General features: G+C 43.0%; 1 protein-coding gene across 1 annotated transcript in view; it reads left to right on the top strand.

Annotated features, from left to right (window-relative positions):
- Positions 1–15,666, top strand: part of HSDL2 (hydroxysteroid dehydrogenase like 2) — an 88,191-nt gene that overhangs the window by 13,356 nt on the left and 59,169 nt on the right. Inside the window, exon 5 of the mRNA XM_082243538.1 lies at positions 5,767–5,881. Within this exon, the coding sequence (XP_082099664.1) occupies positions 5,767–5,881 (115 nt within the window). The remainder of the gene's footprint in view (positions 1–5,766; positions 5,882–15,666) is intronic.

Raw genomic sequence — 15,666 nt, 5'->3', positions numbered from 1 at the left:
GGATGACGTAAGTTGCCAAACTCTGTCAGTGTTTAAAAAAAAAAAAAAAAACTTGTAAACTGAGCCGCAACAAATCAACCAAGCAACATCTTTCATAAAATATGACTGTCTGTCTGTCAGACTCCCTTCCTTGCATGCACTGAGCCAAAACCCCCAGGGCCCCCCCTTACCCCACAGCTGCCTGTGACAGTGACACTGACAGAGACCCCCTTCCCCCCACAGCTGAGCTGACTGCAGCCTGACACACTGACAGAGACCTGGGTGGATGTCCCACACCTTCCCCAATCCCCCACAGCACTGACAAACACTGAGAGTGAGTGAGTCCCCCCCCCCCTTGCCCAGACCCCCACACTGACAGAGACCTGGAAGTCCCACACCTTCACCAATCCCCCACAGCACTGACAAACACTTGAGTGAGAGTGAGTCCCCCCCTTGCCCAGACCCCCATAGCTGACTGACACTGACAGAGACCCCCAGGCCCCCACTGACTGACCCCCCTGGCTGCCAGACTGCCACAGCAGAACAGTACCCCCGGGCCTCGACCGACCGTCCCCTGTCCCAGGCCCCCCCCCCCCATCACAGACATCCCCCAGAGATACAGACGAGAGACCCCCATGAATGATAACGCAATTATTTGTTCGGACATACCTGCTGTGTGACTGTGTGGGTTGTTGTGCACTGCATTGCAGAGGAGGACAGGTGCTGTGCTGCTCTCTGGGCTCTGTGGCGGGCGGCTGGCGTCACTGGCAGTGGCGTGGCGTGGCGGCTGGGCCTCCAGGGCCTGTCGGCTACGGTGAGGTGAGTTGAGGCTGGCGGCGCTGGCTGGCTGCGATGGGGACGCACTTGGGGCTCCTCGCTCCTGTGTGTGGACTCACTGGACTGGCGGCTTCTGGCTTGGATGGCTGGCTGGCTGGCTTCTAGGCCGCAGGTGGGACACCGATACACGCGGGGGATGTCTTGCTGCACCTCGGCCCGGGTCAAAGAGGCGGAAGGGGAGGGGCGGAGCCTTTTTATTAAGCTCACGCCACTAACCCACCAATCAGCTGCCGATCCTGCGATCTTGTGATTTTTTTTTTTCCCTTGCGCGATAGGGCGTGGCCGCGGCTGATGACGTCACCTCGTATAATCGATTATGCCGGCAGCCCGCATCGATGCAGAATCGCGAAGGGTCGAATCGCGATGCATCGATCTTTCGATTATATTCCCCAGCCCTAATAGAATGATTGCTTTCACTTTGACATTTGTAGGAATATATGCATTTGCCCTCTGGTAGATTTACCAACCCCCCCCCCCCCCCCCCCCCTTCGTACCTACGACATTTTTTTCGGTACGGCACTGCGTTACTTCAACTGACAATTGAGCGTCACAATGTAACCAAATACATTATGTCCTTTTTTACACAAATAGAGCTTTCTTTTGGTGGTATTTGATCACCACTGTGGTTTTTTTACTTTTTGCGCTATAAACAAAAAAAAGCAAGTTTTAGAGTCTATAAATTATGGTAAATTCATTTATTTATTTATTTTTTACTAGTTAGGGTGGCGATCAGCGACTTGTAGCAGGACTGCGATATTGCAGCAGACAGTCGGGACACTTAACACTTTTTGGAAATCAGTGACACTAAAACAGTGATCAATGCTAAAAATATGCACTGTCACTTTACTAATGGCACTAGCTGGGAAGGGCTTAAACATCAGGGGCGATCAAAGGGTTAACTGTGTGCCTAGCCAGTGTTTTCTAACAGTTTGGGAGGTGCTTTTACTAGGGGAAGGCACTGATCCATAGTTCTGCCTTGCAGGAACAAAGAATCAATGCCTTCCCTACTGACAACGGCGATTTGCCTTGTTTACCTAGGCAAATCGCCGTTCTGCCTGTGTACCGAACGATCAGCGGGACCCACTAATCAGCTCCATCTGTGTAGAATCACAGTGGGAGCAAGCCGCCAATGGCGCGCACTCACACCTGATGTCCGGAAGTGCAGGATCACGTGTGTGTGTGTGTTCCTTGCCAGTATGGTGGCCCTTTAGCAGTAAAACTGCTATAGGGCTGTCGGCAAGTGGATATAACATGGTAAATTGCAATTTACATACATGTGTACACCCTGTGCACTCGTTTGCATTTGCAGGTGTGTGCAGGGCAATGGGGTTACTTTACATTGTTAGTACATTTTTCTTTTTTTTTTTTTTTTTATTTAGAACATTATTGCTATCACAAGGGCCCCCTATGTGATTGCATTTGGCAGGTGACAGGTCCTCTTTATGGAAACCTTGGGGGGTCTATTGGAAAGGGGGGAAAGGTGGTGGGGGGCACACTGCCTGCACTGTAAAAGTGATCAGGCAGCATACATTTAAAAAAAGAAAAGAACAAGTTAAACCTAATAGGAAATAGGTCTCTTGCACAGAGGTTTAACCACTTAAGGACCAGACCTATTTCTGACACTTGTTGTTTACAAGTTAAAATTAGTATTTTTTGCTAGAAAATTACTTTGAACCCCCAAACTTTTTTTTTATACATACATAATATACTGTATTTGGGTATATAATATACTGTATTTGGGTATATATAAATAAAATGGAGATCGTTGCAATACTTTTTCACACCGTATTTGCACAGCGGTCTTACAAACGCAATTTTTTTGGGGTAAAAAATACACTTTTATTTAAAAAAAAAAAACAGTAAAATTAGCCCATTTTTTTTTTTCTTTCTATAATGTGAAAGAAAATATTACGCCGAGTAAATAGATAACCAACATTGCACATGCTCGTGGAATGGCAACAAACAATGATACTTAAAAATCCCCATAGACAACGCTTTTCTACAGGTTACCAGTTTAGAGTTGCAGAAAAGGTCCAGGGCTAGAATTATAAGAAAAAAAGACAGAGCGCCTCTAAGTGCAGCATTTATTGGTAAGCATAAGACACATGATTGTAAAAACTCACATGGTTGAAAGTATAACAGGCTTTGAAATTCCGGTGGTATGTCAGGTGTAAGTCCAGGGGTCCTGGAGAGTGGAAACCTAGAGCCGGTCTGGTGGACGGATAGACGCTGTGCAGAGGATCGTCCATCTTCCGGATTCGGCTGGGCGCCAAGGACCAAGCTGGAACGCAGGGTATGCTGCGTGACTTCACCGGAGGCAGTGGATGACAACACGCGTTTCAGAGCTCGCGCACGGCTCTCATTGGGCATGCACGCTCTTTTGTCAAGTGTAGGTTGGTAGGTGTGTAACCTACACTTGACAAAAGAACGCGCATGCCCAATGAGAGCCGTGCGCGAGCTCTGAAACACGTGTTGTCATCCACTGCCTCGGGTGACGTCACGCAGCGTACGCTGCGTTCCAGCTTGGTCCTTGGCGCCCAGCCGAATCCGGAAGACGTACGATTCTCTGCACAGCGTCTATCCGTCCACCAGACCGGCTCTAGGTTTTCCACTCTCCAGGACCCCTGGACTTACACCTGACATACCACCGGAATTTCAAAGCCTGTTATACTTTCAACCATGTGAGTTTTTACAATCATGTGTCTTATGCTTACCAATAAATGCTGCACTTAGAGGCGCTCTGTCTTTTTTTCTTTTGATTCTCTCACAGCACCGACTTTACTGTGTTCATGGAGCAGCCCTTACAGCAGCAACTGGTTTTACATTGATCTCTACTTGTTGGATATTTCTTGGACTTTTTTCGTTTTATCCCTTGTATTTAGTCCATTGATTTGTTCCTTCTCCCATTATCTATATCAGAACTGTATCTTTGGTCATAATTATAGGATATAGTCACCATCCGATCTAGCTTATACCTAGAGCGCTTGTTTTTAGGGCTAGAATTATTGCTCTCACTCCAACGATCGTGGGGATACCTCACATATGTGGTTTAAATAACGTTTACATATGTGGGCGCGACTTGCATATGTGTTCACTACTGTGTGTAAGCTCAGAGGGACGAGGCGCTTTAAATGTTTTTATTTTTTTCCTGTTTATTTTACCTTTTTTTTATTCTTACTGTCCCTTTTTTTCTTTTAAACATATTTTTTTTTTTGATTACTTTTATTACTATTGCAAGGAATGTAAACATCCCTTGTAATAGAAATAAGCAGGACAGGGCCTCTTTATTGTGAGATCTGGGGTCAAAAAGACGTTGCTCTGGTCCTCCAAGGTCATAGAGTTGAGTGGGGGCCATCTTGTCCTCACTTGATTTCCTGCACAGAACCTCAGAGGACCGATCATTTTCCCTGTTACCGACGGTTCGAGTAAGCAGGGAAAACAACCAAGAAGAGGGGGGGGGGTTGGGGGTAGGAGGGGGCAGGGGGTCATCTCTCCCGCAGCCCATAAAAGTGATCCCGTGGCGAATCCGCTGCTGGGACCACTTTTATGTGAAAGGGGACTGCTGGCCTAGTAAGAAAATACCGGGGTATGGCAGCTATTTATCTTGATACTTAACGTCAAAGTACTGTTGTTATACGACGGGCAGTCCAGTAGTGGTTAAAAACACTTTTTTTTTTTTTTAACTGGTCTGATCTAAACACAGGTGCCTAGCTGTCTATGGAACAATGCACACAGCTGCATAAAGATCAGTAATACAGCAATGTGTATAGAGACATAAAATAACATTTTAGAATTTTTTTTTTATGCCTGAGTGCAGCAATTTATGCACATACGGGGAAAAAAAAAACTGATTGGGGTTTTAACCATTCTGTACTCAGCTGCACTAAAGATGATCCGATGGGGACAAATCCCCCATCCTGCCCTCCTCTCCCCTCCATTGTGTAAAGTCATTTCACTGGTTACATTTATGTAACATGGTCTGTGAATGGGGGATAGTCACAGGATTCTGTCCGCCAAACGGTTTTACCTTTTCTTCCTCTTCAAAAACAAGAAGTGAGAAGAAATTTCTTTAACATAGGTGTCACCAGAACACTTGTCCCTCTTGGAGGATCTCCCCTCTATTTCTGTTTTTCGTGACAACTAAAAATGTTGCATTTTCCCTGGCTTTCAGCCCCAGCCACAATGGTCATCAGGAAAATCAGAGAGTGTAACTCTCCCTAACAAAGACACAAGCAGTGATTGTAAGCCTTTCAGGGGTTCTAGCCACTCACCAGTCCAAAACTATCTTACAAAAAAATTTGGTCTTTAGATACTTTTTTAATAGCTGCAGGGATAAACCAACACAGTGGCTGGAGTTGGGAACCACAGCGTGCTGCACGGAGACACACAGCCAATACACCCAAGGGGTCTCTAAATCTGCCAGAAACCTTAAATCTGCTGTAAGGGAATCGCTACTGGGAAGCTACTACCGGTAGCTGCATTCACACTTGAGCTGAGTGTCGTTGATGGTTTTTACAGGCATTTTTTTGCATTTGTACAGACATTTTCAAGTGTTTTTGCATGCATTTTTGCTTAGGTGTTTCTTGTTTTAATTATTTTTTGCCAATGGAAAGCTAATTACCAGGGAGAAAAAAAAAAAGCGTGCTTATTCACACTTATGCCTTGTTCACACTTTTTTGTGCATTTTTTTCAGGCGTTGCAATTGAAGTCTGTGAGGCCAAACTGCTTGAAGCTTGTAGTTTAAAAGAAGCTTGTGTAAATTATCAGGCTAGGCTTCAAATGACGCTACGCTCTGGTGTGAATAGGCACAATAGAAAACCATGTGATATTTTTTTTTTTTTTTTTTTTATGTTGCATCGTTTGGAGCTTTGAGCTGTAAAACCCCCACGTGTGAATGAGGCACTAGTTCTGCCTAAGGATGCTTACATATGCTTTTATTTATGTGAACAGGTATAGACATCTTGGTAAACAATGCCAGCGCAATCAGTTTGACTAATACTGTAGACACTTCGATGAAGAAAGTGGACCTTATGATGGGAATCAACACTAGAGGAACGTATCTCACGTATGTAATGTTTTGATGCCATTTTACATTTGAATTGATAGCTAAAGATTAGTAACTAATGTATTATAAATATATCAGGCTATAGCAGCATAACATTGTTAGTGCAGTGAAATACTTTGTTTGTTCATTTTACTTTTTATGCTAAAGTGATACCAAACACACACTGTTTGATTTACATTGGCCCCTCTATTTCTGTATGTGGATGATGGCACCTTTTTCCTAATGATATACAGCTGTTACATGATGGCACCTTTTTCCTAATTGATATAAAGCTGTTACATAACTCAGATCTTTCCCAGCCTGTCTGCAGGGAAACATAAGGAGGAGCTTCTAGTCCTCTGCTGCTGATCACATGTTATAAAAAAAAAAAACCTTTGGAATACAGAGTAAAAATAAATCATTAATATCAAAAATCTGTTTTAAATTGTCATACAAATCATCTATATTTGGAATCAAATCTTTATTATTTTTTTGGCATGGTGTGGGTGGATTTCTGCCAAGCATAGGCTGTCACACTCCTCCAGCCTGTGTCTTGGAGTAAGAGGGAGGTGAAGCCTGCATTAAACTACGTGCAATATCCCACCCCAATTGTGTTTAGCTGGGTGGTGGGCATGGGGGAGGAAGAAGGGAGTGGGCTGTCATTTACCAGAGTGTATATGCCCACATGTGTGATTATATAGTCACATGGGCTGCTCAGATGTCATAGGGAGGAAATGCTCAACCTAGAAACTCACTGAAAACTGAGCATGTGCAGATTTGCCACCGCAACATATCTGACAGAATCTTCTAGTGACTGAGTGAGTATGAACAGCACGTAATACACCATTTGATAGTTTTTTTTATGATGTGGGTTTAGTGGCACTTTAATGCACATGTGTAGACTGAGTAATTGAGATCTATAAACCTGGAAGAGACAATTATGTGTTGTCCCTGGGAGCCAAACGGCTAAATACACCATTTAAATAAATATATTTGAGCTGCTTTATTTACCCACAGATTTGTTTGTCTTTCCTTTTAGTCAAAAGATTTACATATACACAAAAAGAAAACCTAGCCCATAGGACTTTAACGAGGCACAGCCAAGAAATATACAATATACAAAAAAAAGATATTCACATTCATTTACAAACAAGTTGTTGTACGTATTTACCAAGGATTTATGTACATGAATAACCATCATTAAATCAGTCGAAGTGAAGCTAAATTTCTATAAGGTGGATAATCTGTACTGATTCGCTATACGGATTTTGCAAGATAAAACCTTGCTTCCTCAGGAGAGGTACAGATGAATATCTAGATATAAGTACAAGGTAATCTAAGAAAAAAAGTAAGAGAAGGGAATAAAAAAAAAAAAAGACACAAACCCAGACTTACAATTGGTTGGAAAAGTACAACGAGATTCCATGCATATACAATCGTTTAGCAGATAAAATTGGTTAACCGATCTTTCAGGGGTAGATCAATAACACAAGCCAGGCAGGGTCACCCGAATGGTCCAACTAGTTTACCAGGAGAGTTGTGGAGGAGGGGGAGACCAGACAATACGAAGCCGATCCCCTGGGATGACATCAGAAGGTGCAGTTGGAAGATGCACAGGCACTGGAAACTGAGCAAAATATATCATAGTGAACTGAGCCTTCATGGAGGGGGCCACCCTAAAAAACACAACGCGCCCCTAACATCCTAACGATGGTGCCATACATGATAGTAGGAAATAAAGTTCAATTACCAACACAACACAAATACTAGACAAGTGAATAACTAATAATAGTGAACAGTGATGCTAGGAGGATGCAGGTAAGTGCTATTAAGGCATTGGGTAGCAAAAGCCACAATGGGAATCTGGTAACTTGGAGTGAATACAGTAATGATGAGAAAAATGTTGTTATATTTTTGCAGGACATAAGGAATAAGTAAAATTGGCAAATGCCGAATAATCGCAGTCCCAGAAACCCGGGGTCCATAAAAGGAAAACAAAAGTGAAAAGGAGACCAGAAATTATGCAGCACAATAAACATGTACCTTAATAGCACTTACCTGAATCCTCATAGCATCACTGTTCAATACACAATTTGGGACTGAGACATGCCCATGACCAGTACATGCCAGCTCACTTTTTGTACAGAGATTTACATAGCTCTGCCCTAAACCTTTGCCATGCTGGTGACTTGGTTTTTCTTTACTACAGTTAAAGCGGAGTTCCAGCCATTTCACTCACCTGTCCAACGGTCCAGCGATGCGGCCGCCCGAAGCCTCGATCCTCTCCATCGGCGCCGGCATCACTGCTGTGGGCACCCGGCTGTGACAGTTTGCGGCTTCACAGCCGGGTACCCACTGCGCATGCGCGAGTCGCGCTGCGCGTCTTGATTGGCCGGCAATCTTCTGGGACCTCTGACATGTCCCAGAAGATTGCAGGGAGGAGGAGAACTTCCGTTCAGGGCGCCGCTGCGCTCCGAGCGGAAGTGGGAGCGGGTAACTGTCAAAACTAGGTACCCGCTCCCCCCCCCCCCCCCAAAAAATGACATGCCAAATGTGGCATGTCGGGTTAAAATACCTAAAGCGGAAGTTCCACTTTTGGGTGGAACTCTGCTTTAAAGTGTAATCTAAACCCAAGAAAAAAAAGTATACTTTATGGCAGATAACAGTCCTTTAAATGTGGCGGTCGCTTTTTTTTTTTTTTTTTTTTTTAGTTCCTAGTGTAACACACTCACTCTCTGCATCTTTGATACAGATATTAAATCTCAATAGCAGCTTTGAGGTCAATTCACTAAAGCCCCGTACACACGTACCGATCGTCGGCGAACGATCGGCCGTCTTTTGTCCCCGGGCTGTCGGTGTCTGTTGAAAAGTGCAAAGACAGCACAAGAATTTTGTCCACCGACTGCAGAAGTGATGTCATGTGATGGTTAACTTTCCCTGTGTTTTTTTTCTTTTCTGAGCATGCCCAGTCTTGCAAATCTGTGGTCTGTCGGCCGAATTCTGTACTGACTGGCGAACAATCGGCCTCTCTGGTGTCGGCATACAAAAATTTTAATGCTTGCATGACAGATTCTTTTCGGCCGAATGTGCGTTGTCGGCTGTCGGAGGCATCATACTAACAAGCCTAAAATCGGCAGATCGGTCGTCGGCCGAAGATTTTCGGCCGACGATCGATACGTGTGTACGGGCCTTAAGAGTTCTAGAACATTGAAAAAAATGTGGTAAAATAATGCATGCAGAAGCAGTTGTGCAAATGTTCAATTCACTAAGAATTGTGCAGTAAGTAACTACTGCGATAAAGTTTCAATAATGCGGTAATTTATCGCATTCAGCTGGTCGCTAAGGAGCGGGCCGGAAGCCCTCCGCTGCGTCCTTTTAACAGATGGCTTAGCTGTTGCCAGCAGGTTATGACCCTCTAGATCATTGATGGCAACCCCAGATGTTTTGGAACTACATTTCCCATGATGCTCAACTACACTGCAGAGCGCATCATGGGAAATGTAGTTCCAAAAAATCTGGGGTGCCAAGGTTTGCCATCACTGCTCTATATTACTATCCATTTACTAGAGGGCATTATCATTAGTGTCCTTTAGCTAGGAAGGCATTTTTCTAACCAGAGGTTGGAGATAGAAATCAATATACCTCCCAATTCTGGAGGTAATTGAATCTATCCCACTATCGGACATCCCAGTGGGTGTAAGGGGTTTTTGAACCTTTGGGAGATAATACATCAATGGAATCCTTGAAGCCAAAGGTACTGAGTAGGTTTTCTTGTCCAGGATGTGATCTTTAAAACCTCTGTTAATCAATTTTGCTAAATCCCTCTTGTATTGTGTACTGAGGTTATGAAGTAGTTCAATGTAAGTGTCACGATCACTAAGCACTTTAAGCATGGTTTTTGGAAGTGGTACATTGCTGCAGAAAAGCCAAATGTAACGCCCTATGACAAATAATTTTACATCTATTCTGCTTCAGTGTAAAATGTATGCTTGTTAATTGGTGCATATGGGGCATATCTGAAACCTCTATTTCTAACACTTACCCCGCATATGTATGTGTCACACGAGAATGTCAATCTGCCCTGCCAGCAAAATGTTGGAAAATTAGATTGGCTTTAGAAGAAAGGGAAGTGGCAATTCTGCACATGATCTGAAGATTTATGAAGTTTAATTATGTAGGCTCTTGGTTGCCGTAAAAAGATCACAGGCATGAATGAGAGGTGACATTCTTATCCCTGTCTTGAGAGGGAAGATGAATTTCATAATATGCATCTTGAAAGTTGTTATATGCTATCTGTATATATTTTAGGTAGAAATTTAAAATTTAAAGATGCATTTAGAAAACGTTTAAATATTTTTTATCTGCAGGACATTTTTTTCAGCGGGAATGCGGGGGGACGCAGTTCCGACACCTCCTGCACTGAAAGTATGTAATGGCATGGGGTGCTGGGGTGTGCTGAAGGGTTCATTGATGCTAGCTGCTGGGGGATCTAATGTACCTGAAGATCTATTTTGGCGGTCTATTATTGTTGCTGGTGGTGGATCTATTGTTGCTGGAGGGTATCTATTTTTCCCTGGTGGTCTATTGTTGCTGATGAGGAATCTGTTGTTGATGGTTGAGCTTATGTTACTGGGGGGGGGGGGGGGTCAATTGTTGATGGACAGGATCTCCTGTTGAGGGAGGGGATCTATTGTTACTGGCTGCTGGAGAGTCTATTGCTGCTGGGAAATCTGTTGTTGCTGCCAAGATCCTTTGTTGTTTGGGTCCGTTGTTGGGGAATCTATTGCTGCTGGCTGCAGGAGATCTACTTTACTGCTTTTCTTGTTGTTCTAAACAAAAGACTTGGCACCACAAAATTATACTTGGTTATGTATTCTCTAAAAGGGGTGATACTGGGAGGTGGGTAGGGGATGGAACCAAGGGATGGTGCTCAGAGGTAGGTAGGGGGCAGAGACAAGATGTCACTCTGAAGGGGGGGGGGGGGGGGGGAAGGATTCCTGCACCTATTCTAAAAAAGCCCTGCTTATGAGGAACCTTAACCACTTGCCGTCTGCTCACATTGCTGCTACTGCAGCAATGTGGCTCGTTATCGTCTAGCGGCGTAGTACTACGTCGCTAGACTCCTCCCCCTGTAGGCAGCGCTCGCGTGCTGCCAGAGGCGCGCTCCCGCTGTTTTTAGTCACAGCGGGAGTCGGGCCAGGGGAGGAGCAGCGGCGATCGCCACTGCTCTTCCCCAGTCGTCGGGGAATCTAGTTTGGAGATCCGCCTGCCTGTGTAAACAGAGCGGGTGGATCTCCTAAGTGACAGGGAGTGACAGATTGCAGTGCTCAGCATAGCTGAACATGCGATCTGTCCCTGACTCACTCAGTCACCTCCCCCCACACACGTCAGTAAGCACCAGGCATACATTAACCCCTCCCTCTCCAATAAAATTAACCCCTTCCCTGCCAGTGTCCTTTTTACAGTAACAGTGCATATATATATAGCACTGATTACTGCAGTAATGTCACTGGTACCCCCAAAAGTGTCAAAAATGTCGGTCAAGGGTCCGATCTGTCCGCCGCAATGTCGCAGTCCCGCAAAAAAAATCGCAGATCGCCGCCATTACTCGTTAAAAAAAAAAAAAAAAAACACCAAAAATGACAATCTTTCCCTTAGTTAGGGAACTAACTAATAACTTTTGCGCAAACCAATCAAAATACGCTTATTGTGATTTTTTTTTTTTTTTTTTTTTTTTTAACCAAACATAGGTAGCAGAAAACAAATTGGCCAAAAATGTAAAAAAATTTTGATTTTTACATTTTTTTTTTTTTTTTTTTTTGGGGGGGGGGGAATTTCATATAAAAAAATGTAAAAATATTGTTATTTTTTCAAAATAAACGCTATTTCTTTGTTTATAGCACAAAAAGTAAAAATCGCACAGGTGATCAAATACCACCAAAAGAAAGCTCTGTTTGTGGGAAAAAAAGGACGTAAATTTTGTTTGGGTACAGCGTCGCATGACCGCGCAATTGTCCGTTAAAGTCGCACAGCGCCGAATCGCAAAAAGTGGCCCAGACGTAAGACAGCAAAATCCTCCAGTGGTTAATCAGTCGCCCCCTCTCTCAGTACCTGTTTAACTACTCCAGGAATATACCTTAGCTGATGTTGTGAATAGGATAATATCATCAGGGTTCTCATCATGTATTGAACAGAATGCAAAGGAACCAACACAGGCTTCTGTCAATTTTATATTTTGATTTTTGTTTTCCTAAGGCTGGCCATACACTATACAATTTTCCTATTCAATTTCCTTTAGATTTACCTTCAACTATGTAGTACAAGGACCTGCCTGATTGCATACAAATTGAAAGTGTCTAGGTTTGACCTTATAATATATGGTTTTGGTAAATCTAAAGGAAAGTTGAACAAGAAAATTGTATAGTGTATGGCCAGCCTTAGTTATCCTACTTTTTTGGAAGAGTTTAATTGAAAAGTCCGAATTTGTTAATAGAATTCTCTTTTTGGTTTGGTAAAAATGCTTATCAAATTTTTACACCAATTTTTACCCGAAAAATTCCAGTGCAAAAATTCCAGTGCAACTCCAATCTTTAATATATAGACAGCCACAATCAATATGCTTAGTAAACTGCATATTACAGAAACATTTTAAATGAAGGCCCAGTATGCATACAATGAGTACAGCCTAGCTGCTCAGTACTCTAGACTGTAATGCAGACATTGGTGGGTGAACCCATCCACCCTGTAGCCTTTTATTTTAATCTGGTGAATTATGAACTCCTAAAAACCAGAATTTTGGTCTGAAACAATCTATATTTTTCCCCAGTGCTCGCTGTACAGCTTTCTTCTCTTATTTTAACATTTTAGCTTAAGTTTCTACCTTTTTAAATTGAGGGCAAAAAAAGTAATGTGACCATACTTAGTCTTTTCATCCTGCTCTGCACTGACCTGTAGGAGAAGTTAGATGGAGCCAGCACATCACTGAAGCAACATACACTCAATACTGATTGATATTTACCAGACATCATGCCTTTATAAACTAGTACACACAGTTTCAACTAACTAAATGTAAACTGTAGACTATAAACCAGGTGATGTGTGTTACATGTGTTTGAAGTCCAGATCACACTGCACAGCAAAAGACCCTAGTCTCTGTCCATGCCCTTTTCTGCTCTGCCTAAAGTGGATATAACCGGAGAGTGCAAAATCTGGTGCAGCTCTGCATAGAAACCAATCTGCTTCCAGGTTGTATTGTCAAAGCTTAATTGAGCAAGCTGAAGTTAGAAGCTAATTGGCTACCATGCAAAGCTGGACAAGATTCTTAGTGCTCCATTTTTAGTAAATGTCCCCCCTTACTACCTAATACAATTGGTTACTCAGCAAGTTAGTTCTACCCTTGGAGAAACAATACTGAATCCACATATAGATAGCAACACACAAACTTGTAATACAATGTTGGCTACAGCTCCTGAGTTTTAGAATTCAGCGTGCACTGGGGAGGGGCTCTGCAGTAACTTATTTCACATCAGATGAAACTGGTTGTGTGCACCACGTACAACACAGCACCACTGATTAACAACCCCTGAAGCCCAGGAACATGTCTATGACAGTTAGTGGGCCTTTTGGGAGACTGGGTGTCTGCTAGCAGGAAGTGTGTGCCTGCTATGATTAAAGGATTAAAGAGAGAGGAACAAAAGAAGATAGGACAAACAGGTGAGTTTGGAATTCTGCTTTAAACAGTACAGGTTGGTTGTGTTGAATGCATTGGATTACTCACCTGAGAACCAAAAATGGCAGGCATGAATAAGATCTGGGGGTTGGGCACCTTTTGAGTCCTGTAAAAGGGATTGGCCAGCTATTCTGTCTCTTAGGTCTTGTACACGAAAATAGAAACAAGCTTATTGCTGCTACTGCAACCACAAGTTTGTTTGAACCCCTTCAATGCCATAACATGTAGGATATGGCTTTGACCGCAAAAGCCTTAAAAAAATAACCCCTTCTCCTCATTTAATATAAAATGCACTAGATAACATTTGTGCTTACTATGTGAGCTTCAAACAAGAGATCCCATGGTCTTTAAAAAATGTTGCAGTTGCAACCCAGTGAAATTGTTACTTTTTGTGCTAATTTCTGTCAAAGCAAACCCAACTGGATCCTAATATTACACTGATTATTTACTGTATTGATCGCTCTCTTTTTTTTTTTTATTGCCGATACCGATATTTTGGTCATAGGATATCAGTATTGGCCGATATTTTCGGACATTAATTTTATTTATTTTTTTATGTCTACAGGTACTGTGGTGGAGGGATCTTGGGGTCTAAAAGACCCCTAACCCCCCTCCTCTGCACTTAAAAGCATTCAAATGCCAAGTTTGGCTGTGTTGAAAGCTGTAAGTTTTTTTTTTTTTTTTTTAATTCGGCGCCGCCAGTACTCGGAAGTGGTATCATGTCATGACATCACTTCCGGGTACTTGGCGGCGCCGAATTGAAAGAAATGGAGACCCGGTCAGACGGCAGCGGTGCAGATGGAGACCCGGTCAGACGGCGGCGGTGATGGTAGGATGCACTGGTCTGGTAGGATGCTCCTTGGAATGACAGCTGAGTGGCTTTTCAGCCGCATCGGTTGTCATTTCAAGACAGCCGACCGTCGGCTATGGACACCGGTACAGGGGTGATGCCTCTAGCTGCAGGCATCACCCTGGTACAAGCAGTTTCCTGAAATATCGGTAAATCAAAAGGCCGATTCTGATATATCGGGCAAAGTGCATATCGGCCCTCGATATATCAGCTTTACCGATAAACGGTCGATCACTAATTTATAGTCCATTATTTTTCTTGCATGCATTGTAGCTCTGGAAATGGAAAAGCTCAAATACCGTATAAAATACCAGAGATGGTTTTATCTAATCTTCACTGTTTAGGTATTTTCTTGTTTTTCGTATTTTTTAAGTAAGTTCGTAAGTTTTAGTGACACCAACTTGGCAACATGCTGCCTTATACTTTGATGCTTCTGTAACTCCTAGATAAGTTGCGTATCTTTGCTGGGAAATATAACTGAATGGTTGTTGTTCATAAAAAAAAAAAAAAAAAAAAAAAAACCTTTTCAAAAAAAGGAAAAAGGTAAAGCTGTCCTAAATTAAAAGCACATTTTGACTTTTAGGTTTCATTTTATTGAAATACGTAAATTTACAGCATACTTGCAGTATCTCACAAAAGTGAGTACACTTACATTTTTGTAAATATTTTATTATATCTTTTCATGTGACAACACTGAAGAAATGACACTTTGCTACAATGTAAAGTAGTGAGTGTACATCTTGTATAACAGTGTAAATTTTGCTATCCCCTCAAAATAACTCAACACACAGCCATTAATGTCTAAACCTCTGGTAACAAAAGTGAGTACACCCCCAAGTGAAAATGTCCAAATTGGGCCCAAATTGTCAACATTTTGTGTGGCAGCCATTATTTTCCAGCACTGCCTTAACCCTCTTGGGCATGGAGTTCACCAGAGCCTCACAGGTTGCCACTAGAGTCTTCTTCTACTCCATGACGACATCACGGAGCAGGTGGATGTTAGAGACCTTGCGCTCCTCCACCTACCTTTAGGCCCCAAACATGCTCAATAGGGTTTAGGTCTGGAGATATGCTTGGCCAGTCCATCACCTTTTACCTCAGCTTCTTTAGCAAAGCAGTGGTCAGCTTGGAGGTGTGTTTGGGGTCGTTATCATGTTGGAATACTGCCCTGCAACCCAGTCTCGGAAGGGAGGGGATCATGCTCTGCTTCAGTATGTCACAGTACAT

This window comes from Pelophylax lessonae (genome assembly GCF_965119305.1).
Source record: "Pelophylax lessonae genome assembly, chromosome: 1".
Taxonomy (NCBI): domain Eukaryota; kingdom Metazoa; phylum Chordata; class Amphibia; order Anura; family Ranidae; genus Pelophylax; species Pelophylax lessonae.
Note: the sequence above shows the minus strand (reverse complement) of the source record. Positions and strands in the feature narration are given on the sequence as shown.